General features: G+C 41.4%; 1 protein-coding gene across 4 annotated transcripts in view; it reads left to right on the top strand.

The window, feature by feature from the left end:
• CTPS2 (CTP synthase 2) overlaps positions 1–25,994 on the top strand; it is a 114,066-nt gene that overhangs the window by 16,739 nt on the left and 71,333 nt on the right. For all 4 annotated transcript variants that reach the window (XM_070291369.1, XM_070291370.1, XM_070291371.1 and 1 more), the window contains exons 4-13: positions 383–483; positions 6,875–6,991; positions 7,139–7,222; positions 8,102–8,182; positions 13,381–13,532; positions 17,647–17,779; positions 20,335–20,423; positions 22,095–22,189; positions 24,267–24,329; positions 24,434–24,477. In XM_070291369.1, coding sequence (XP_070147470.1) covers positions 383–483; positions 6,875–6,991; positions 7,139–7,222; positions 8,102–8,182; positions 13,381–13,532; positions 17,647–17,779; positions 20,335–20,423; positions 22,095–22,189; positions 24,267–24,329; positions 24,434–24,477 — 959 coding nt within the window. The remainder of the gene's footprint in view (positions 1–382; positions 484–6,874; positions 6,992–7,138; positions 7,223–8,101; positions 8,183–13,380; positions 13,533–17,646; positions 17,780–20,334; positions 20,424–22,094; positions 22,190–24,266; positions 24,330–24,433; positions 24,478–25,994) is intronic.

Below are 25,994 nucleotides of genomic sequence, written 5' to 3'. Positions count from 1 at the left end.
CCAGGGTTTGCAGGGCTGGGCCACTCTGCGTCCTTCTTCCGCTGGGAATTCGGCATTCAGCACCTGTAGCGGCCCTCCTCGCATAGTTTTTAGTTGGCATTTTAGGTGTTTTCTAGTTGCTTCAAAGATGGCACTTCTGCTCTGTGTTTCTCTGGGGTTGGTGGGTTTCAAGAGAGATGGCATAACATTTAAATGACTAAATCTCTGTTGGGTCAGTGATATTAATTTCAGTGACATGGATAGTAACACTAGGCCTGGAGCTTGTCTCATTTGCCAGGTGGTTTTCAGGTTATTTGGGAGGTCAACAGACACTAATACATTCATTTCTCATAACCGTGACACTGAAATACTCTTTTGTGCTAATTATTACCTCTTTCTGCAGTTGTCCCTCACATTACTGATGCTGTCCAGGAGTGGGTTATGAATCAAGCCATGGTGCCCGTGGATGGTCATAAGGAAGAGCCCCAAATATGCGTTATTGAGGCAAGCATGGAACTTTATTTCTATATAAGTTTGTATCCTTATGAGTTTAAAAAAAACTTTTTTTTTTAAAAAAATGGAACTGCTGAGATTTTTATTTGTTAATTTTTTTTGTCTGCATCCTGTGGACATGTGGGATCTTAGTTCCCCAACCGTGGGTCAGACCTGCGCCCTCTGCCATGGAAGCAGGAAGTTTTAACCCTTAATGGTTGGACTGCCAGGGAAGTCCCTTCCTTAGAGGTTTTTAAGCAGCTGATCTTCCTTCATTCAAGGAATGTGAATAGATGGTATCATGTGTGCTGGACACCCAGCTAGGAGGTGGGATTATAGCATGGAGTGATATAGGTGGTCTTTGCTCTTTTGGTCACAAGTCAGTGGGCAAGCTTGGCTTAAACTGGATGAGTACTCCTGGGGTGGGCATGCGCCAGTCTGTAAGTGTGGACCAAACAGTTGCAGAATGCGTTCTACTCAGTGCTATTTGCAAAATGCTTTGAAAGTAAAGATGGAGTTAGGGAAGTCCAACCGCAGAGGTAGTTTGGAGGTGAGAAGTGAGTATTAGCTGTTTAAAAAAAGAGCATAGTATTTTTACTTGCCACTTGTTCACTGCTTCCCTTCCTCTCAATGTGCAGAATGAGAATAACATTCACGTACTCCTTATCTAAATGTCAGTTGATCTAACTGCCAGGCAGGAGAGGAGAATAATGAACACTTTTTGTTTCTTAGAAGCAGACTGCCCAAGTTCAAATTTCTATCATGGCCCCCAAACAGTGTTTGGCTTAGTGGTTAAGAGTCTGGAGCCAGACTGCTTGGGTTCATAGCCCAGCTGGATCACTTATCAGCATGGCACTGACACACACAAAAAACTCTGTGAGGTGGAAGTGAGAAGAAGTGCTGGAGGGCAGAGAGGGAGAGCACACTCTCATTTAACCCTGCGAGGGTCTATAGATACTGTTAGTAGCTGGCTGAAAAAAGAAGCAAAAGTATCTCAGGTTAGTAACCAGTAGAATCACCAGTTAAGATTGGGATCTGGGGATGGGGTACCAGAAAGCTGTATCCTCATCGGTCACAGCAGGAAGTACACTTACATCCTTGAGCTGGGGTAAGTCGCTTCAGTCGTGTCCGACTATTTGCGACCCTATGGACCGTAGCCCGCTGGGCTCCTGTGTCCATGGGATTTCCCAGGCAAGGATACTGGAGTGGGTAGCCATGCCCTCCTGCAGGGGATCTTCCCAACCCAGGGATCGAACCTGCATCTTTTATGTCTTCTGCATTGGCAGGCAGGTTCTTTACCACTAGTCCCACCTGGGAAGTCCAAGAGGGTGCCTGAAATGGTTAAGTCAAGAAAGAGCCAAGCTGGATGAACTTTGGTTTAGAGATATGGAGGTCACCAGAAGAAATCCCAACAGAGAAGTTAAAGAACTTGTTTTGGGAATCAAACTTGGGAGAGGGAAGAGTGGGGCAGGGAACTCTTGCTTTTTATTGTAAGTTCTGCTGTACAATTTGTTTCTTTAACTATGTGCATGCATTGTTTTAATTTTTGAAAAAGCACAAATTAATGCCAACTGGAAGGTGCCATTTAACATCAGTATCTTAAAAATCAGTCCAAGACTGATTTTATTCAAGCCCAGCAGAGGGATGGACAAAGCCCTCACTCCTTTGGTTTACACTGATTATTTGTTGCAGAGTACCACCTTGTCCAATATGGTAGCCACTCACCACATGGGGCTGTTGAACACGTGAAGGGAGACCATTCAAACTGAGGTGTGCTGTGACTTTAAAATATAACTGGACTTCAAAGACTTAGTATTAAAAAAAAAAAGAATGTAAAGCACCAAATAATTTTTTAAAAATTGGCGATATTTTGAAATGATAATATTTTGGATATACTCTGCTATATAAAATGTAGTGTTAAAATTAATTTCTCAAGTGTAATTTTGCTTTTTTAAATATGGCAACTAAAAACTAAACTTATGTGCGTAACTCACATTATATTTCTGTTGGACTGTGCTGGTCTAGTGCTTTCACTGATTTTTGCTGTTGTTCAAGCAACAGGAAGGGGAAAGTATCTTCCCAGAATTGGTCCTGGGGCTCAAAAGTAACAACCAAGCCTGAACATTTTTTATAACTTTTCTATTGATTTTTTTCCTCACTTTTAGGTTTTGATAGGTGAAGGAATAGCTCTTTCTTAATCCCAGGAAAAGTTTGAAATGGTCATGTATATGAATGTTTTGCATTTTGTTCCTTGATTCTGCTCTTATAAAATATATATATATATATATATGTTTTAAATAATAATAACAAAAAAGAGAAGAGGAAATGTATTTTTTAAAATGTAGTTGAGCTGCTGCTGAACTTCACCAAAAAATATAAGCCCTATTTGGCCATGGGAGAAGTCTTCCTAACACTTCCTTTTCATCTTCTTAGCTTTTCTAGCTATTGCTTTTTGAGAATCCTCTTTGAACAAAGCTTTTATACTGTGCCAAGTTGTCCTCAGCAAAACCCCTTCTCTAATCAACCTTGTTTATATTTGCTTATTGGACAGAAATCAGGTATCCTTTTGGATTCATTTTAAGTTGTGCTCAACAGTTGTGCTTGTGCACAATGTAAGATTTTAAAGAAGGACCACGAAAACTGATTTTTAGTTTTAAACATGTAGAAGCTGTTGAAATGTCTCCAAAGCCTTTTTTTTTTTTTTGGCAGATGAGCCCTTTGCTTCTTAGACCAGTGGAACTGACAGACTTTATTCCTATCACTGCAGGTCATCCAAGCATGAGCCTGGAATAGTTTACACCTGACTTAAAGGAATAAAAGATTTCTTCCTTTCCCCTCAAAAGGACTCCTTTACTTTTTTTTTATTTTAAAAGTTGTCTTAGGGGGATTCCCTGGTGGTCCAGTGGTTAAGACTCTGAGCATGGAGGGAGCATGGGTTTGAGCCCTGGTTGGGGAACTAAGATCCCACATGCTTGTGTCCAATAAATAAAATAAAACAAATTTTTAAAAAGTTGTCTTAATCTTCTTGTATATGTATATTTAATTTTATTGAAGTATAGTTGGTTTCCAATGTTGTATTAATTTCTGCTGTACAGCAGATTCAGTTATACATGTATGTAAGGACTCCTTTAGTTTTATTTTTATGTTTTAGTTAAAAATTTATGCAGCTTTATTGAGATATAACTGACATATAACATTGTATTCATTTTAGGTATACAACATAATGATTTGATATATGTATATATTGTGAGTAGATGACCATAATAAATTTAGTCAACATCCATCATCTCACATAGTTAAGCAAACTTTTTTTCTTGTGATGAGAATTTTTAAGATTTATTCTCAGCAACTTTCAGAGAAAGATTCCTTTCCTTAAGGTGAAGTGGACATGGCACATCTCATAGATTTGCTTGCTGCTGCTTCAGTTTCGGCTTTGCATAGATCTTAAAATGTTGTTATGGGTGATATTTTCCCTGTTGTATGGGAAGAGAATTAACTTAGGACTACTCTAGTAATAATACTGAAAGTTTCTGATCACAGTGAAGATAATGGTGAACCAAAGGAGAGGTAATGGTACTTTCCAAATTGGCAGAGAGAATGCAGTACCAGTATAGGCCATGTGGGGGCAAAAGCAGATAATGTTTACAGTTTTTGCTTCCTTTTCTGGATTCCCTGCTTGTTCCCAGAATACCGCCCCCATCAAAAACCAGAAAATGTCTCTTTATGGTTTAAAGTGCAGACCTCTTTTTTTTTCCCTAATTTTTTTCCCCATTAGCTTCTGATACATTACAGTTAGGGAGTACTTACACCCCTCACCGACCCCGGCCCCCCCGCGACCAGTTTCCTGATTGCATGTTTTATTTCTTGGATTTTCATAATTAAGTTTGTCATTCACTTATAGAATGACCATATATTTCTGTCTGTTCCATAGCCAGGAGAGTTGAATTTTAACTTTGTTTTGTTATCTTAGTTAAAGTTAGTAAAGAATAATTTCTTCTGTAACAATGAAATCCTTGTACATCTTAGTTTGATCCTGTTGTACTTATGGTAACAGGTACTAGAATGCTGTGACCTAGGGCTTATATTAAATTTCGAGACCTTCTGTCCTGTCCTATTAATCTAAATTCTCAGTGCTGCCTGCAGGGCTCTGGGCTAGTGCTGGAGATACGGTAGGCAAGTTCCTGCCCTCAAGGACCTTACAGCCTAGTGGGGTAGAAAGATAGGAGTGGTGGTTTAGTTACTAAGCTGTGTCTGACTCTTGCAACCCCCTGGACTGTAGCCTGCCAGGCTCCTCTGTCCATGGGATTCTCCAGGCAAGAATACTGGAGTGGGTTGCCATTTCCTTCTTCAGGGGATCTTCCCGACCCAGGAATCAAACCTGGGTCTCCTGCATTGCAGGCAGATTGTTTACCCACTGAGCTATGAGGGAAGCCCGAGAGATAGGAGATGAGAACTCAAATAAAATAATGGCGCTCTGTGCTGTGTTACCAGGAAGGGCACAGACAGGGTGCTTTAGGTGTGTGGTCAAGGTTGCACTCTCTGAAGGGCATACAGCTCTCTGGGCTGAAGGATAAAAGGGGAGCAGGTGTATATGAAGAAGGTGAGTAGGAGGACCTGTGGGGCAGGAAGGAAGAGCATGGCCTGTCTGAGGACTTGAAAGGCCAGTGAGATTGAAGTGCAGAGGTAGAGGTGGGAGAGTAGGGGGATGGGAAAAGGGCAGGTGGGAGTGGGGACATGAGATGAGATTAGAGACATGTGCAAGGGCAAGATCATTCAGGTCCTTTTGTTAGCTGCCTAAAGGAGTTTAGATTTTATTTTTAGTGAAGCAGTGAGCTGCTGAAAGATGTATTCTGAATTTTAAAAGGTCACTCTGCTGCTATATGACAAACAGTTGGTAGGACAGGAGAGGGTGGAAGCTAGGAGGCCATTAAAATTGGGGGCAGCCAACTTTGTAAAGGGCTAGTATGTTTAGTTTTGCAGGTGAGAGAGTCTCTGTCACAACTACTCCACTTTGCCTTTGTATTGCCCAGGCAGCCTTAGGCAATGTGTGAGTGGGTGGGGCTGTGTGCTGGTACAGCTTCTTGTGTAAAACCAGGCAGCAGGCCATCTCAGCCACCCCGGGCTTAGATGATTGCAGTAATCCCTGCAAAAGGTCATGTTGGCCTGGGTGTCTAGGGTGGTAGCAGTGGAGAGGTTTGCAAGCATATTTTGGAGGTACAGCTCACTGGATGGGGTTGGATAAGGAAAAGCAGGTGCATTGAGAATGATTTCCAGACCTCTAGCTTGAACCAGTTACTGGGAAGAGATGCTGTTGCTGAAATGAGGGAGGAAGCACCGAGATAAGCAGGCCCAGGGCTGTGGGGATCAGTTCAGTGTGGGACATGGTAAGTTTGAATACTTGCTGACCCATCTGAGACATCAAGGACAAGTTGGCTTCAAAGCCCAGTGGAAAGAGATGTCAGAGCTACAAGTAGATTGTGGACCCAGTCAAGTACTCGAAGCCAGGGAAGGTGGTGAATTCTGGGCTTGGGTCCACCAAGATCTCTTCTTTCTCAATATCCAGATCATTCCACTTAGTGCTCCAGTTTTATTCTTGCTTATTGTTCTTTGGCTCTGCCTTATTTTCCTCGCTCACTTCTGAGCTCCTCAGGAGCAAGCAGGTTGTCCTAAATTCTTCCTGGGGGCTTCTTTATAGTGTTGAGCCTGTAGTAGATACTCAAATGCTAAAGAATTAATTTAAAAATCTATGTGATAATCTTTGAGTATTTAAATGTGGTGAGGATGAATGGGTTAAAGTGAATTTTATCTTCGTCTAAAGTAAAATGCTTAAGTAACTTTATTGGCAGTACAATGTAAATTAAGTTAACATTTATCAAAGGATTACACTGTCAGGAATATTCTCAGGGCTTTTGGTACTATTTGTTTCAGAGAGCCAGCATGTTTTAATAGTAGTGATTTAATTCTGGTAGTACTACCATTACAGGGAGGCTGTTCTGCTACATAGAAGGGTGTGTGTGGGTGTGTGTGTGTGGGTTCATGCAGAGATGGAGAGAGAATGCTATTTCACACTGGGCAGAGCCAGATGGTTCTCTCCTTTCTCATATTGTCACTGGATTTGAAATCTCCCTTCCAGTGGGACCACTGGTAGAAGATCTTACTCCTGGTGGTGTGTATTCTGAGTCTTTTTATCTGCTTAGAAATTCCCTTCTCTTTTCTTAAAATGCTCCTTTTCTTTAAAAAAGTTTGTTTCAGTCTTGGTGAGATGAAGGGTTGATAGCCTTTTAGTGATCCCCCATTTTCAGGGGACTTTAGTTCTTATGCTTAGTGTATTAAGAATTGTTCTATTAGGCTGTATACCATGGAATCTATATGATCTCTTGTGTCTTTTTTTTCCCATTCCCAGCTGGGTGGCACCATTGGAGACATTGAAGGAATGCCATTTGTGGAAGCGTTCAGACAATTCCAGTTTAAAGCAAAAAGAGAGAATTTCTGTAATATTCATGTTAGCCTTGTCCCACAGGTGAGTTTTCCAGAGAAGTATGTAGACAGCAGCTCCTATAGGTTTTCCTGTGATGCTCTGTTTATTCCACCTTTTAAATCAGGGAGCCATTCATTATCCAGAAAAGCCAGATGTCCAGCATACTGACAGTGACCCACTTCTTTTCAGCCCAGTGCTACCGGAGAACAAAAAACCAAACCCACACAAAACAGTGTCCGTGCACTGAGGGGATTAGGCCTGTCTCCCGATCTGGTGAGTTAAGGAGAGTGGGTAAGTTTTGTGCACTAGGACCTCCATTTCCTAACCTGTAGCATCATCTGAATCCTAGCTCTCAAATGGTTTCAGTGACTGAACTTTTTGTATCTGGGACCTGGGGAAGGTTTATTCCCTCATCATCAACTATTGCTTCACACATTTCTAAACTGGCCATCTGATCTTCTCCAGGCCCTCATTTGATTGGCCACACTGACATCTGGGCAAGTGCAGTGTCCTGGCATTTGTGTGGTCCCTGGGTCCTTTGGAGAGAATTGGGACCTGGGAGATTTCCCTCTGAGCCTGCTAGGTCGGGTTAGCCCTTTTCTTGTTTATAGCAGTAATCCAATTATGGCCAGTAGTCTAGATTGGGGTGAGCAAGTAAGGGCTTGCAAGCCTGCTGCCTGTAAAGGAAGTTGTGCTGTGACACTCTGCCACTCATTGTCCACATTTGGTTATAGCTGCCTGTGCACCATGGCAGAACCATTGAGGAGTCAGGGCAGCGACTGCATGGCTGCAGAAGCTAAAGCTTTTGCCATTTGGCCCTTTAGAGAAGCGTTTGCCTGGCTGGCTTTCTTCTTGTAGTCTTAGGAAGTAACATTTGTGAGCCTCATGTCTGTTCACCACATATGCTGTGACGTTTCTTACCAGTGGATTTGTGGTGAGTTTGGTTACACTTGCTCGTATTAGTGCTCAGAACAATTTCTAGTAACCCAGTGGGATGCCAAGGATGGAGAAGTCAAGTCTCCATAAAGTCAAGTCAAGACTCGGTCAAGTCTCTCGGAGCAAGATTAACATAGCTTCCTCCTGAAAACCAATGGCGGTGTAAACAGCTCAATAATTCTCGCCTGCTAACCTGTGCATGACTGACTTTGACAGATTGTCTGCCGGAGTTCAACGCCCATCGAAATGGCTGTGAAGGAAAAGATTTCTATGTTTTGTCACGTGAACCCTGAACAGGTTAGTGCTGCTCTTTAGATTTGATTGCCTTGCAGGCACTTCTGCTGATGCCAGCGTTTTACACCTCTTAAATTATCGTATTACTTTTCACAATATTTATAAAAGCTTTGGGGGACTCATATGCAACTATGGCTCCCTTGCCCTTAAGTGAACAGTCTTGACTACTGACTCCTTAAATAGATTGTGTATTTCACTCTTTAAATTTTAATTATAGGTACAAAACCAGGCAGATTTTTTTTTTTTAACTTGCAGTCCGGCCTCTGGAGAGAGAACCATTTGAAGCCTGCTTATCGTCTCTTTATCTTGTCTTTTCAGGACACTTACGGCTTTTACTTCAATTTCTCCTTTGTACTTGTTACAGCTTAGCTCACCCCAAACCACACATTACAGTGACATTCACACTATCAGTTCTGATTACATCAATGGCCTCAGTTCAATTCATTGCTACAAAAACTACTGTGATGTAGGTTCAGGTCCTCTGTTCTGTAGGACTTTCCACCTGTGTATCTGAGAACTGGCTTTTCTTTTATCCACTTATCTCTGTCTCTTGTTTGTAATAAGCTCAAGCACAAGGGATTGGAGTTTAAAAGGTGATTTGATGGATGCTCAGGAAAGGGGTGAGGTTTGGCAAAAACCTTTTGTTTCCTTCAGATTATATTGAGGTTTTCTGAAGCCTAAAAACCACCTACTCACATTTCTTGAGTCTCAGGAGTCAGGCTGATGTATTCACTGGCGGATGCTTCAGGGTCAGTGCACAAGTCTGAATGCCTTTGAAAAATGTGATGGCAGATTTAAAGCACTCGTCTGTATCTGTATGTCATCAAGCCATTTTTTTTTTTTTTGTAAATAGTACTTGGTATGGATATCACACACATTTTACCTGGTTTCTGAAATAGGAGGAGGATACAGCTTTTAGAGTTGGGTTGCCAAGACCTCTGAAAACAGATGATACAGTCCAAACTTTCAACCATGTGGAATTTCTTTTCTTTTTTGGCTGCACTGCATGGCTTGCAGAATTTTAGTTTCCTGACCAGGGATTGAACCTCAGCCACTGCAGTAAAAGCACCAAGTCCTAACCACTGGACCACCAGGGAATTCCTGAGTTTATTTTCTTTATAGATTCTGAAGAATGTTCTATCTTGTCAGTCCACAGGCTAGCTTATTAGTCATTTTTTTTTTTAGCACATTGCTTAAAATTTTTTTTTTTATTGAAGTACAGTTGATTTACAATGTTGTGTTAGCTTCAGGTGTACAGCAAAGTGAATCAGTTATATATATACATATATCCACTATTTTTTAGATTCTTTCTCTATATAGGTCATTACAAAGTATTGAGTGGAGTTTCCTGTCTATACAGTAGGTTCTTATTATTATCTATTTTATATTTGGTTGTGTGTATATGTCAATCCCAGTTTTCCAATTTATCTCTCTCCCTTGCCCCCACCCTTGCCTTACCTTCTAGTAACCATAAGTTTGCTGTCTACATCTGTCAGCACATTGCCTTTTTTAACATGAGTTAATTCTCCCATTTCTTAGTTCCTCGTGAACTTGCATTTAGAGCTCTTCTCACTTGGATTGCCAAGGAGGGAATGGAAGGTCACAGGCATCTCTGTGATGTGCTCTGTTACCATGATATTTGAAAAAATGTCTCTGGCCTGGAGGATAGATGAGTAAATAGCTCCACACCCCATGCCTTCCACTTCTGGGAGTTGTGGCTGTCCACAGATTTAATTTTAATTAATAATTGGGATGGAGCCTCATGTCAGTGACATCTTGGCACTTTGAATTGCATCAGGGAATGCACAGATGAGACACAGTTGTCTTAAAGATCAAGTTGTCGATGTCCAAACAGCTTAAGAACCCTTGGTTGGATAGCTATGGATTTGGAAAGACTGAACACAAAGAGTTTGCAGAACATTTCTTGGCCTTTATTTAGGATGCGGCAGACCCTTAAATGCCTGCCAGTAGCCCTTTATCTGTACTTGAGAGGATGGTGAAAGCTCATTAGGGTGTGAAAAACAACCGTACCACCTGGTATTTAAAAGAGCCTTTCTCCCCTCATAGGTGTAATTAATTTGACTGTGTTCAATGTGTGCTTATAAATTTACCCAAATGAAGGGCAGACAAAAAAGCAACTATAGTAGCAGCTACAACAAAAAATGAGTGAACGAACAAACCACATACCCATACTTAGAGGACAAGGTGTATATATTCTAAGTCTACTGTTAAACCTAGATTTAGGAGATGGTGCCTTGGGCCATGTGTCTTGGATACTGACATATAAAGCATCCATGTTCCAACACCAAATCTCTGACACCCCTGGGGTTCCTGCACTTCAACTCAGATGCTCAGTACCTGGAGTGAGCATCAGACTCTGTAGGCCTTTATAACACTGCCCTGCACTTCAGACACCAGCCACAGGTTTCCATTGTTCCAAGCCACCCCACTTCTGCCTGGCTGACTACAAAGTTGAAGCTTCTCGTAACCACCTCAGATTTGATAATTCTCTAGAATGACTCACAACTCAGAAAAGTGCCCTGTTTATTACTATTTTATTATAAAAGGTGTAAGTGAACAGCCAGATGAAGAGACACATAGGGCAAGGTCTAGAAGAGTCCCAGGCACAAGAGCTTTTGTTCCTGTGGAGTTAGAGGGCACCACCTTTCCATTACATTTGTATATTCACAGACGAGGATGCTCCCCTGAGGCCTGGTGTTCACCATTTTTATTGGGGTTTCATTTCATGGGCATGACTGAGTAAATCACTGGTCACCTGACTGAACTCTGTCTCTAGCTCCCATCCCCTCCCTGGTGGTCAGGTGGCTGAAAGTTCCAGCCTTCTAATGACTAGCTTGCTTTTTCTTGTGACCCCTATAATCCTAAAGTCATCTCAGTGCCAGCCTTGTTAACCTAACAAACTTATTCCTGTAACTTAAGAAATTTCAAACGTTTAAAATATGTGTGTGCAGAAATCCCTTGCATTTCTATACACGAATAATGAGAAAGTAGAAAAAGAAATTAAGGAAACAATTCCATTCACCATTGCAATGAAAAGAATAAAATACTTAGGAATATATCTACCTAAAGAAACTAAAGACCTATATATAGAAAACTATAAAACACTGATGAAAGAAATCAAAGAGGACACTAATAGATGGAGAAATATACCATGTTCATGGATCGGAAGAATCAATATAGTGAAAATGAGTATACTACCCAAAGCAATTTACAAATTCAATGCAATCCCTATCAAGCTACCAGCCACATTTTTTACAGAACTAGAACAAATAATTTCAAGATTTGTATGGAAATACAAAAAACCTCGAATTGCCAAAGCAATCTTGAGAAAGAAGAATGGAACTGGAGGAATCAACTTGCCTGACTTCAGGCTCTACTACAAAGCCACAGTCATCAAGACAGTATGGTACTGGCACAAAGACAGACATATAGATCAATGGAACAAAACAGAAAGCCCAGAGATAAATCCACACACATATGGACACCTTATCTTTGACAAAGGAGGCAAGAATATACAATGGAGTAAAGACAATCTCTTTAACAAGTGGTGCTGGGAAAACTGGTCAACCACTTGTAAAAGAATGAAACTAGATCACTTCCTAACACCGCACACAAAAATAAACTCAAAATGGATTAAAGATCTAAATGTAAGATCAGAAACTATAAAACTCCTAGAGGAGAACATAGGCAAAACACTCTCAGACATAAATCACAGCAGGATCCTCTATGATCCGCCTCCCAGAATTCTGGAAATAAAAGCAAAAATAAACAAATGGGATCTAATTAAAATTAAAAGCTTCTGCACAACAAAGGAAAATATAAGCAAGGTGAAAAGACAGCCTTCTGAATGGGAGAAAATAATAGCAAATGAAGCAACTGACAAACAACTAATCTCAAAAATATACAAGCAACTTCTGCAGCTCAATTCCAGAAAAATAAACGACCCAATCAAAAAATGGGCCAAAGAACTAAATAGACACATCTCCAAAGAAGACATACGGATGGCTAACAAACACATGAAAAGATGCTCAACATCACTCATTATTAGAGAAATGCAAATCAAAATCACAATGAGGTACCACTTCACACCAGTCAGAATGGCTGCGATCCAAAAATCTGCAAGCAATAAATGCTGGAGAGGGTGTGGAGAAAAGGGAACCCTCCTACACTGTTGGTGGGAATGCAAACTAGTACAGCCACTATGGAGAACAGTGTGGAGATTCCTTAAAAAATTGCAAATAGAACTACCTTATGACCCAGCAATCCCACTTCTGGGCATACACACCGAGGAAACCAGAATTGAAAGAGACACATGTACCCCAATGTTCATTGCAGCACTGTTTATAATAGCCAGGACATGGAAACAACCTAGATGTCCATCAGCAGATGAATGGATAAGAAAGCTGTGGTACATATACACAATGGAGTATTACTCAGCCGTAAAAAAGAATTCATTTGAATCAGTTCTGATGAGATGGATGAAACTGGAGCCGATTATACAGAGTGAAGTAAGCCAGAAAGAAAAACACCAATACAGTATACTAACACATATATATGGAATTTAGGAAGATGGCAATGACGACCCTGTATGCAAGACAGGGAAAGAGACACAGATGTGTATAATGGACTTTTGGACTCAGAGGGAGAGGGAGAGGGTGGGATGATTTGGGAGAATGACATTCTAACAAGTTTACTATCATGTAAGAATTGAATCGCCAGTCTATGTCTGACGCAGGATGCAGCATGCTTGGGGCTGGTGCATGGGGATGACCCAGAGAGATGTTATGGGGAGGGAGGTGGGAGGGGGTTCATGTTTGGGAATGCATGTAAGAATTAAAGATTTTAAAATTTAAAAAATAAAAAACTAATAAAAAAATAAAATATGTGTGTGTATGTGTGTGTGTATTCTTTGTTCCTAGTTCCTGGCACAGGAGATATATATATATTCTACCGTAGCATCCATGGTTCCAGGTGTAGAATAATGACTTCAGTATTTTATAATTAGATGAAACTAACCTTGTGTTAATTCTGACTCCTGTTTAGGTTGCTGGGTTCTTGGTTTTCTTCTGTCAGTATAAATAAACTGCCATCTCTCTTGAGTTTTGGCTCATTCTTGTGTATGTTTTTGTGGCATATTTGAGTCATTCCATTAAATATGGTGTTTTATCATCATTAATCAGGTCATATGTATCCATGATGTTTCTTCCACCTACCGAGTGCCTGTGCTTTTGGAGGAACAAGGCATCGTTAAATATTTTAAAGAGAGATTGGATCTACCCATTGGGGATTCTGCAAGTAGTTTGCTTTCCAAGTGGAGAAATATGGCTGACAGGTACTGTGAAAGGAATTACTAATGTAATCTTTCTTAACTCTTGGCTTTGGGGGTAGGACTGAGGTCTACCTTAGAAGATGACTATGTAGCAGTCTGCTTTCTACCTGGGCATGTTTGGTTTGGGAAATATCTAAAGCTCTAGCATATTGTCAGGGTGTTTTGCTGTACTCTGAAGATTTGCAGGGCCTTTGATTTTGCTCTACTTAAAGAAAAGTGAATTGAAAGAACTTGGATTCCAGAATTTAAAAAAGTTTTGGAAGCATTTTGATTTATTATTTAGTCTCTGAATATTTTAAACCGTTTAAAATGCTATAGGCTTTGTTTTGTTTTGCTTATTTTAAGATTTGGCTAACATTCCTTAAAGGAAATCCTTCTGAATAGGAAGTTTTGGCTGCAGCATTGTTGTTCTCTCCTGCAGTTACGAACTATCAGTGTTGGTATTAAAAACCCCTGATAGGTTTTAGCTTTAAGACAATCATATTAATTTCAGTAAGGTTTGTCTAATTTGATGTTGTATACAGAGGAAATCCCCATTGCCTATTTTCTTATACTAAATGTTGGTGAGCCAAGACTCCATAGACTCCTGGCTGCTTCACTTCTCATGTAGCTGAGGTAGAGGCAGTTGGTGCAGTAGTTACAAATGTAGGCTCAGTGTTGCTGAGGAGTAGATCTTAAAAGTTCTCATCATAAGAAACACATTTATAACTTTGTGTGGTGATGGATGTTAACTAGAATTCTTGTGGTTACCATTTTGTAATATATTGAATTATCATGTGTGACTGGAACTAATTAATGTTATATATCACTTATATCTCAATTTAAAAAAATGTAAGCTCTGGTGTCGGGCACCATAGATTCAGACCCTAGCTTCTCCTTTCACTAGCTGTGTGAGTTTAGGCAGATTACTTAATCTCTTTGGGCTTGTTCTCCCATCTGTATATAACTAGGGGATGCTAGTACCATGCTGTGGCAATTTTGAGAGAAAATACTGTGGGCCTTAACTTCATATCAGGCACTATTGGCTACTGATGTCTGTTACAATAATCAAAATATTTGGTGGGGGGAGCTTCCCTGATAGCTCCGTTGGTAAACAATCCACCTGCAATACAGGAGACCCTGGTTCGATTCCTGGGTTGGGAAGATCTGCTGAAGAAAAGATGGACTACTCATTCCAGTATTCTTGGGCTTCCTTTTTGGCTCAGCTGGTAAAGAATCAGCCTGCAGTGCAGGAGATGCCGGAGACTAGGGTTTGATTCCTGGGTCACGAAGATCCCCTGGAGGAGGAAATGGCAACCCATTCCAGTATTCTGGCCTGGAGAATTCCATGGACTGTATAGTCCATGGGGTCGCAAAGAGTTGGACACGACTGAGTGACTTTCACTTTCCATTTCCCTGGTGGCTCAGTATTAAGGAATCTGCCTGCAGTGCAGGAGGTGCAGGAGACTAGGGTTTGATCCCTGGGTCAGGAAGGTCCCCTGGAGGAGGAAATGACAACCCACTCCAGTATTCTTGCTGAGAAAAATCCCCTGGACGGAGGAGCCTGGCGGGCTGGGCTACAGTCCATAGTATCGAAAAGAGTCAGCCATGACTGAGTAACCGAGAGCATTGACTGGTTAGAAATGGGACAATTTGAGCTTCCAAACATAATAGGTTTTTTTTTTTCAAACATAATAGTTTTGATTTATCGAAACCCATGAAATGTGTTTAAACGAGCAAATTCATAATAAAACAAGTGATTTGATGGTGACAAAATCATTGACCTTTGATAGGTAACTAGTAGATTGAAAGTTCTTTTGCCCTTTCATTGTAAAATTTAAAAAGCGTTTTAGAATTTGTGGGGTAAGTAGAACCAGGAATGAAGTGCATTTTCTGAACTTAGGTGCTCCAGTGACTGGTGATACAGTAAAGCCCCTGTCCTCCAGAATGCTTAAGGAATCAGTCACTTTGTGGGAATTTTCTAGGTACCTGGGGCTGATCCTTTTTAAGCATGAGAAACTTTAATATTTTAACTCTGTATTGAAACTAGTTCTAAACTATACTCTATGCCTCTCTGCTTTTTAAAGCCAGAGTTTGGTTTTTGTACTAGTTTCCTGTGGCTGCTATAACAAGTTACCACAGAATGGGTGGCTTAAACCAATAGAAATTTGTTCTCTCACAGTTGTGGAGTCTGGGAATAGGAAATCAAGGTGTGAGCAGGGTTGGTTCCTTTCGGGGCTCTGAGGTAGAATTTGCCCCATGTGTTTCTCCTGGCCTCTGTGGGCCAGCTTCCTTGGTGTTCTTGGCTTACGGCCATGTCACTCCATTCTCTCTCTCTTGCCACGTGTCCTTCTCCTTTGTGTCCTCTTCCTTTCTCTTTTATAAGGTTGCTTGTCTTTGCAGTCAGGGCCCATTCTAATCCAGAATGATCTCATCTGGAGATCCTTAACTTAATTGCATCTGCAAAGTGTTCCCCCCTACCCAGATATGGACACATTCATAGGTTCTGGGGGACATATGTTTTTTTGAGCCACCATTGAGCTCAGGATTCAAGCAAGGGGAATATTGAGCAATAGTCTCTCTGCGTCATGTTGGCTGCGATGTTGGTTCATTGGTCATAGAGGTGTGAAGTGTCCATTCTTTAGACCCCGTCCCCTCAGTACAGGCTCTAGAGAGATAGATACAAAAAGGCAAACAGAAGTCAAAGGGGCAGCCTTGATCATGGAGGTCCAGTGCTGCTCAGAGGCCTCATACCCGGCTGATGGCTGAATGGAGAGCATGAGGGGAGGGAGGCACTAGACTGCAGGTTCAAGAGCGCAGGAGGGCACAGAGGTGTAGGCTTAGCTTATCTCCCCGGACGCTGGGCTGCCCAGTGGCCTCCCCTGTCCCACCCGGCTGGTGCGTGACTCCTCATTCCCTGGGAAAACAAGCCACAAGTGAGTGGAGAGAGGGGTGTGTGGAAGGAGGGACTGGCCATGCTGACTGCAGCCCTGCGTCCCTCTGGCAGTGGAGGTGTGAGAGTGGGCTGAAGCCTCAGCCAGACTGCTGTGCTCACCTGGGCCAAACTCTGGGACAGGATGCGCTCCCCCATCACGTCATCTTGGAATGTTGCCTTGGTACCAGCTTGCTTTGTTACCTACGTCCTTTGTACAGCTGAGGTGAAGCGCAGGCAGGCAGTCTCCAGAGCAACATAAAATTAAGTGGCAAGTTAAAGGTTTAGCAGCGTTCTCTGATGTTCTTCAGTCGCCTGCCTAGAAAGTCACCTCTGCTGTCAGTTTTGACTTCTTACTCTTCGTGCGTTTTCCTCCTCCTACCCTGTTTCCATCATGCTTCTCTTTCACTCTTTGCAGATATAGATATAAAAGAGGAATGTTCCTCACCCCAGTAACATTTTTCTAAGGTGTTTGGGGGAAGAGTTTGCTTCAGAGCCTTAAAAGATCTACAAGCCCTGAGTGACATTTCCACATACTTAGTACCAGACCACATGTTTTTCATGTACTTTGAACAGATCTCCTGACAGAAGCAACAGTAAAGATTGTATCTCTAATGGCAAATTGTGATTGAGCATCTTATGTAGAATGGAATTTTCTCATAAAAATGATGTAAGTGGCTTATAGTATTTTAAATAGTTCTCTCAGCACCATTCTTCAGGAATGTCATAAATAACTTGGCTTTTGTGGGTCAGCTGGGAATGTAACAATTTTTAATGTAGACACTTTGAATGCATTTTCTCATATGATGTCACCTTACAAAGTTAATATTGTACTGTCTCCTATTGAGAGTACATTTTCTTATACAGTGTCACCTTATAAGTGAATTTAAGGACAGCTCATGTTGATGAGATGGGGAGACTTTTTAATTTCTTATTTGTAATGCTTTTAACTTTTTCTCCTTGGATTTATGTCTGTGCTTGCTCATATAAGCCAATGTTGGGCTTTCTCATGATTTTCAAATATCTTGGAATACAGATTTTTATTCTTTGGGGGTAGGGTGGGAAATTTGAGTCAAGTACATCAAATTCAAGGCACGTCTGTTCCTCAGGTTTTAAAAAGTGCCTTGGGATAAGAACAGTGGCTGTCATTACGCTTGTGATGTGATGTTACATGCATATAACCTTTAAGTTTGTTTTCCTTCCCAGGTATGAAAGGTTACAGAAAACATGTTCCATTGCCCTGGTTGGCAAATACACCAAGCTCAGGGACTGCTATGCCTCTGTGTTCAAAGCTCTGGAACACTCAGCCTTGGCCATCAACCACAAGTTGAATCTGATGGTGAGCCCCTGCTGGTCTTCTGCATGTTTCAGCCATTTATTGTGAAATCTCGTGTTGTACAGAGGCAGGTTGTGTTGAAGGACCCCCAAGTTCAGTGATTCATCAGGACTCAGAGGACTGAGCATACAGCTGTACTCATGAGTATAACTTATTTTACTGATAGGATACAGAGCCAGATCAGCAGAGGAGAAGGTTAGTCAGATGAAGTCTCAGGGAAACCACTTTTAAGCTTCCAAGGGTCCTCCTCCAGTGAAATCACAGAGGATGTGCTTGAATCCCCCAGGAACAAGCTGTAGCAACATTGGTGAAGTGCTGACTGCCAGGGAAGCTCATTAGAGGCTTGGCACCCAAGGTTTTTCCTGAGGGCTGGTCACATAGGTCCTCTCTACCTCCAGAGTGTCAAAATTCCAGACTCGCAGGAGGAAAGCGGGTGCTCTACATAAGTCATATCGTTTCTTCCAACACTGTAGGCACAGCGAGCCACTCTTATCACATCTTGTTAATAGTGAGCATGTGTGCATGCTCTCATCATTTCTAACTGCGAACTCATGGACTGTAGCCTGCCAGGCTCCTCTGTCCATGAGATATTCCAGGCAAAAATATTGGAGTGGGTTGCCATTTCCTCCTCTAGGGGATCTTACCATCCCAGGTATCAAACCTATATCTCCCATGTCTTCTGCATTGCAGGCAAATTCTTTACTGCTAACCCACCAGGGAAGCCTGATTATGGCGGGAACTCTCCCCAAATCCAAGTTTCCAGATGCCAGACAAGGGCCAACCTTGTAAGCAGGCCTTTCCAAGGATAGCAGTCAGGTCTGCCATGTCAACTTTTTTTCTGCATGCAGGTTTAAGGCACAGTTTCTGAAATTAGGCTTTGCACATTCAAGGACATATATACTCCATGCTTATTTAAGTATTTTGTGTTTACTTAATAGGAAAATGGGGCTTCCCTGGTGGCTCAGCGGTAAAGAATTTGCCTGTAATGCAGGAGCTTCAGGAGATGCAGGTTCAGTCCCTGGGTTGGGAAGATCCCCTGGAGGAGAGCATGGCCACCCACTCCAATATTCTTGCCTAGAGAATCCCCATGGACAGAGGAGCCTGGCAGGCTACAGTCCACGGGGTCGCAAAGAGTTGGATACAACAGAGCACATACACACACGCACGCACATATGGGCTAGCAGAGGTGAAGTTATATGTATATAGCTTGAGTATACTCTTTGTCTTTGTTAGATACAGAAGTAGTATATGCTCAGCGTATAAAATCTAAGCAAAGCATAATGCAAAATCCAGAAAGCAGAAGATTCTTCCTCCCAGAAATCCTTTTCTTGCTGCACCTGTTGTTCCCAGTTTGATGCATATCTTTCCAGACTTTTCTCTCTATATATAAATGTGTATATTTAATGATATTCTCTCTAGGTATATCACAATTTAGGAAGGCCTTATTATCTTGATGTAAATGGTAAAACCTTTATATAATGAACCAAAAGATACACTTACTTGTTCAAGAAATTGAGTAATTTCCAGCTTAGGACCTATCTGATTTTCTCTCATCTCTTTGTAGCTTCTTTCTCTAAACACTTTTTGTTTTTGACTTTCAAAGGAATTGTTCCCTTCCTATTCTTCCTATTCATTCAGCTCCCCCAGGCCCTCATAGAAAAAAGAAAGCAATAATAGAAAATCTGTTATAATACAAATTTTATAAAGTAAAATTTTGTATCTTAAGATATATTCAGATAGTAATTTGTATAACAGAAGTACTAAAATAACAGGTATATAGGGGCTGTTATGTACACAGGAATTGTCATAACTGTTTTTCTTGTAATAGAATTCATTGACGGTGGCCTCTCCTAAGTCTTGTTTGAATCATGGGCCTGTGCTGTGTTTATCTTGCCTGACTTTGGCAGCAGTTTCCCAGCTGGTTTTCAGTCTTCCCTCCATTTCCTTCACTGAATGTTTCTAAACTCACTCTCTGTTCCTTCAGACCTTTCAGTCGCTTCAAGTGTTCTGTCGCTGCATGGAACTTCTCTGGGCGTCACCAGAGTGGTCACCACTTCTGTCTTTTGTCTGCAGTTTCATACAAGCTGTTCTTTCACCACCACCCCTCTCTACCCCTCCACCCTGCATACCTTCCCACCTATATACCTTCCCACCTGCCTCCCAACTACACACATACAGACACGCATACACACACACACACGCTCAGCTTGCATCTGCTCCAGGGCTTAGCTTCTTGGACATCCCCTCCCCCAAAAGCTTCCATGAAGGTGTTCCTTCCCTGCTTCTCTCCAGCTCACCTCTAGCTCTGGTGTGGGTCCTGCTTTCTTCCGCAGTGTTCTCTTCTTTGCCCATAGTAACTCTTATCTTCCTGTGCTGTGGGTACCTATTTATCTGGTTTTGTAATCTTTCTAAAAGATTGTAAGAGCCACAAGACTTCTGTGCTAAATGACCTGTACAGTGTTTGCATAAGTAGTTACTGAATAATTGTGTGTTAGATGGTTCTAGTATTTTCCAGTTTTTATTTTTCTGAAATTTTTACATTTGTTGGATGTTTTTAGTATATAGATTCCATTGATCTGGAGCAGACTACTGAAACTGAAGACCCTGTGAAATTCCATGAAGCTTGGCAGAAGCTCTGCAAAGCTGAGTAAGTACCAAGGACTGTCCACACCAGTTAGGAGAATGCTACTGTGATTTTCCCATAATGATTCAACTTACCCCAGTTACTAATTTTTGTACACTTGAAAGATAGTTTGGAGTACTTGTGATTCTGGGTGCTTGTGCTACATTCACGTTGCATTTACTTTGAAACATGCCATGTTAGTATTAGAGGCGCATGCAATGGAGATGGTTTTATTCTGGATAAACACTCTCATTTGAAAACATGAGAGCTCAAGAGAAAACTGGAAGGTCATGTTACCCTTCATGGCACAAAACAGTGCCACCCCCAAGAGTTATATTGATTACTTAAAAAAATAAAACCTTGAATCAAAAGACGTGGAAAAGAAAACAAAACCAAAAGAGGAGGGAAGATTGTCATTCTTGTATTGTAACTTTGTATATGTAAGGTCTGTCTCTGTATTTTTCCATAGCATCAACTCACTTTCTCCTCCCCAGAATAAAACCATCTCCACTGCACATGCCACTAACACTAACATGACATGTTTCAAAGTAAACTGGTGAAATGCTGCTGCTGCTGCTGCTAAGTCACTTCAGTTGTGTCCGACTCTGTGCAACCCCATAGACGGCAGCCCCCCAGGCTCCCCTGTCCCTGGGATTCTCCAGGCAAGAACACTGGAGTGGGTTGCCATTTCCTTCTCCAATGCATGAAAGTGAAAAGTGAAAGTGAAGTCGCTCACTTCGTGTCCGACCCCATGAACTGCAGCCCGCCTTTGCGACCCCATGGACTGCAGCCCACCAGGCTCCTCCGTAAACTGGTGAAATAGGCCTCACTAATTACTAACTAAGTTGTAGCACAGCAAAATTTCCTGGCTAGGAGCCGCTTTAGAGACTTGAAGCCACTGCAAGGCCTGAAGGAACAGAGAGTGATTTTAGAATCACTCTGGCTCAGTGAAGGAAAAGGAGGGAAGTTTTTACCATATTGACGGGAAAGTGAGTTGATGCTACAGAAAGATGCAGAGACAGACTTTCCATATACAGTTATAGTGCAAGAATGACAATCTTCCCTCCTCTCGTTTTTTTCTTTTCCACATCTTTTGATTTAAGGTTTTATTTTGTAAGTAATCAATAAAACTCGGGGGTGGCGTTGTATTGTGAGGGTAACATTACCCTCCAGTTTTCTCTTGAACTGTTATGTTTTCAAATGAAAGTGTTTATCCAGAAAGTCTCTGAAGTGGCTCCTAGCCAGGAAATTTTCCTGTGCCACAACTTGATTAGCAATCAAAAGGTATATTTCACCAGTTTAACTCTTTCTGATTATGTAAGAGGTCTTTAAACATTTTTATAACAGTACTTTTAAAAGAACCTTAACCTATTTTTATTCAGATAATTCTTTCAGTGTCATTTTTAACTGAATTGAGTCTCTTAGTTACTATGCTCATGTGCTATATAGACCTATCAGAAAATATATATCAAGGTCAGTTGTGAGAAATTCACAACCGCTTTATAACATTGGGAGGATTTCAAGAAGAAAGTTCAGGATGTGAAATTGTGTAATCAATTTTGAAAATAGACTCCAAGCATATTCTCTAGCAGTTGTGCCAAGTGTTGAATTTGGGATCAATAAACATGATCTGAAAACAAGAATTTCACAAATAAAAATAATGTCAAATTTCCCCTCCTCTTGTGTTGATTGCAGTGGTGTTCTTGTGCCAGGAGGCTTTGGAATCAGAGGAACGTTGGGAAAACTCCAGGCAATTTCTTGGGCACGGTCAAGGAAGATTCCTTTTCTGGGTAAAACTGACGTTTATGAATCCTGAGTATGAGGTTTTTTTAGATTTTTGATACCTATTTGGGATAACACATCATAGGGTTTGTTAATGTGAAAAGTGTGATTTTGAATTTCAACATTCAGGTGCCAAATAGTTTGCTACAGGGTCTGGAAACTATATTCTACAAGTCTTACCTGGTTCACAGCATTTTTGTAAATAAAGTTTTATTGGAATACAGCCACACAGATTTGTTTACATATTGTCTGTGGCTGTTTTTCCAATACAGTGGCAGAGATTGAGACCCTACAGCATGCAAAGCCTGAAAACTTTACTCTCTGGCCCTTTACCAAAAAAATTTGTCAACCTATAAGAACTTACCACTGGTCTGGTTGTATAGCAAGAGCCTGGGAAGAGTTCAGTTCAGTCGCTCAGTCGTGTCCGACTCTTTGCGACTCCATGAATCGCAGCATGCCAGGAAGAACCTGTGTTCAAACCTGCCCTTACCTTTTCTGATTCCCACCTGATTCCATCTTTTACCAGTTCAAGCAGAGAACATCTCAATAGGATGCCACAGTGTTATTTCTAATCAGAAAATGCTTAAATTGAAATGTATATACTCCTTCTAGAAAAGATAATACAGAAAAATCATCTAACATTACAGAGACAGCTCTGTCAAGAACTAGAGCTGGGTGTTTTCAATGCTTTTGTTCAAATTGGAAAGCATGGCTTCCTTAGCAATGAAACTGGATGTAGTAGAACGTTGATGGGACAAAAGGCAGCTCTGCAACTGGGGGTCCAGAAGGAAGAGGGAGTGGGGAGAGGCCGTGTTTCATGCTGTGCTTGCATGGGCTGCTGGGTTTATGAACTGAGCGGACCGGCTTTGGTACCGTTTACTTAATATCAACAGGTTCATTTCCCCCACTTGCCTGTTCTTTGATTAACTTCCTAGACACTCTCCACTAGGGATCCATTTTCAAAAGAGAAGCTAGGAGTAGTTTACCTTGGTACCTTGCTTTGTTTTATCCATGTAAGCTCACCTGGGCCACTGTTTTCTTTCTTTCTTTTTTTTTCTTTCACTGTTTTCTTTTGAAGTAATCTTGTTTAGTTTCTGTCTAAACATAATTAGCATTCTTCAGATAGTTTTCACTGTACAGAAATAGTTTGTAGCTCTTTAGCTTTCTCTTTAACACACTGTCCTTATGTCCTAGCTTTGTGGGACTTTCTGAAGTTCCTCCAAAGCACTCAGCTGTTTCACGCTTATTGACTTTTGTTCTGGCATGCTTGGTATATTGATTGCTCTCTCCTTTGAATCCCTGTGTATCTTGGATATATCTGTAAAAGCATCTGGAATGCTGCTTGGCATTTGTTTATTGGAGAGTATTGGTGGGCCACAGTGAATGTGGAGATGGGCGAGGGGTACATCCATGTGGCAACAGGCCTGGGCCTATGCAGGTCCCTTTCTCTCCTCTGCTCAGTTCCATTTGGCTTCTCCATTATGCTCCAGCCTGCAGTGGAGGTACCAGCTCCCCCAGCTGCTGCTGTTTCCTTGCAGTGAAGGTTCGGCCTGTTCTGGGCTCAGCAGCTGGGCATAGACCTCCCACTCCCCTGCCTGCCTGTGGGCGCTCCTTGGATCCCAGCCTGCTGCCAGGCAGGGGCTGCCTGCAAACAGAACCCACATTTAAGGCCATGAAACTATCTAGAGGAGAGAGAGTGTGAAGACTCAGCCCACAGAGACTCCCTTGTGAATTGAGGTGTTGTTAGACATTCTCTGAAGGAGTTGGGTGCTCTGGGGCAGCCCTGCAGGCCACACGTATACCTCGATCTAGAGATACATATGGAGGTAGGCAGGTTTTTCTTTTGGACCTTGCCTTCTCATTTCCTGCCCTTTTCCAACTTCACATTTATTTATTCCTACTTCAGTTTGGGTCGTCCAAACTCCTTCCCTGCCCCTGCCATGCCTGTTCTAAGGGCAGAAGCTACAGCAGCAAACATACTCTCTCGGAGCTTGCATTCTAGATGGAGAAGATAGCAAACGAACAGAAAATATGACACAGTACAAAATAGTTTCATTTGTTTTGTATATGTGCTTTTTAAAATAGGAGTTTGCCTTGGGATGCAGCTGGCAGTCATAGAGTTTGCACGAAACTGCCTTAACTTGAAAGGTAAGTCTGAGATTTTCTAAAAACCTCTTAGTGAAAAGCATTATTATTACTTAAAGAATTTTTCAGCTACTGGTGAGTTACTGAACTCATTTCTTTATCTTCAGATGCTGATTCCACAGAATTTGAGCCAAATGCCCATGTTCCTGTGGTAAGTGGATTGTTTATCTTTTTGGGTTGGGTCATTATTTTGCTTCTGGTTCTAGCCTATGCTCATAAGGGGCTATTATTATTATTTTTTCATTATGACATCAGGGCATTTTAATTATATATGATTTTGCTTATTCTTATTACTCTTATTAGTTTATATCAAACTACTTTATTCTCCATTGTCCATTTTGTCAGCTGTGTCTTGCAGGAAGAAACGGTCCTAGACTGGTTTCTCTGCAGTAGTTTTCAAGCTGAACATTCAGGAAAAGATTGAGTTGACTTTGACAACAATGTATCAGAGCTGATGTAAACACACAGGCTGTCCTGTCTCTAGACCCATCCTTGGCTGTTCTTTTGCTGCTCCTCAGCGTTTATCAGTTCCTTTTCCCAGAAAATAGTCCAAGGATTTGGCCAGGAGCGAAGGCTACTGTGCTCTGTCACCTGCCGCCCTGCTAACTCATCCCATGGCATCCTGTCCCTCCACACTTGGAGGTTTAGAGTTGGACAATCTGAATGACATTCCCTACACCTGAGATCTCTCCTGTCCTACAGCCTCTCTACCCCTGGAATCTCAAAACCAGTGAAGAATTTAATTCCAAAAATAAACCCAATCTGATTACTGATGACTTCCTATTCATCCTGGGAAGCCTTTCCTGACCTCTGCCTTCTATGCCTCGTACCACCTCTATCAGAGTATATACCTCATCATTGTGATTCGTTTTTATTAAGTTTTATTGAGATGTAATTCACATACCATAAAATTTAGCCATTGAAAGTATATAATGCAAATGACTCAGCACATTCACAAATTTCTATAATCATCACCACAATTTTGGACCATTTTGATTACTCTAAAAAGAAATCCCACACCCTTTGCTGACACCCCCAAGCCGCCTATGCTCCCAGCTATGGGCAGCCATTCATCTGTTTTCTGTCTCTATATATTTGCCTATTCTGGCCATTTCATATACAGTCGACCTTTGAATAATGCAGGCGTTAGGTGTGACTCTTCGTGCAGTTACATATCTGCCTATAACTGCTAATCACCTCTCCATATATGTGTTCCTCCATATCTGCAGATTCAACCAACCATGGATCATGTAGTACTGTAGTATTTACTATGAAAAGAAAGGCTTGTTTAAGTGGACCTGTACATCTCAGACTGTGTTGATCCACTGCAAGTGGAATCATGCTGTATGTGGCCTTTTGTGACTGGCGTCTTTCATTTAGCATAGTGTTGTCAAGGTCTGTCTATGTTGTAGTGTCTATCAGTACTTTGCTTCTTTTCATTGCCAAATAATATTTAATTATATGGATAGATTACATTTTATTTATCCATTCATACTTTGATGAACATTTGTTGTTTCCACCTTTTGGCTACTGTGAATAATGCTGCTATGAACATTTGTTTACAGGTTTCTGTGTGGACATATTTTTTCATTTCACTTGGGTCTATACTTAGGAGTGGAGTTGTGGGTCATATAGTTACTGTATGTTTAATTTTTTGAGGAACTGTCA

The sequence above is a fragment of the Ovis canadensis genome, chromosome X (genome assembly GCF_042477335.2).
Source record: "Ovis canadensis isolate MfBH-ARS-UI-01 breed Bighorn chromosome X, ARS-UI_OviCan_v2, whole genome shotgun sequence".
Classification (NCBI taxonomy): domain Eukaryota; kingdom Metazoa; phylum Chordata; class Mammalia; order Artiodactyla; family Bovidae; genus Ovis; species Ovis canadensis.
The sequence above is the reverse complement of the archived record's forward strand: the minus strand, read 5'-3'. Positions and strand labels throughout refer to the sequence as shown.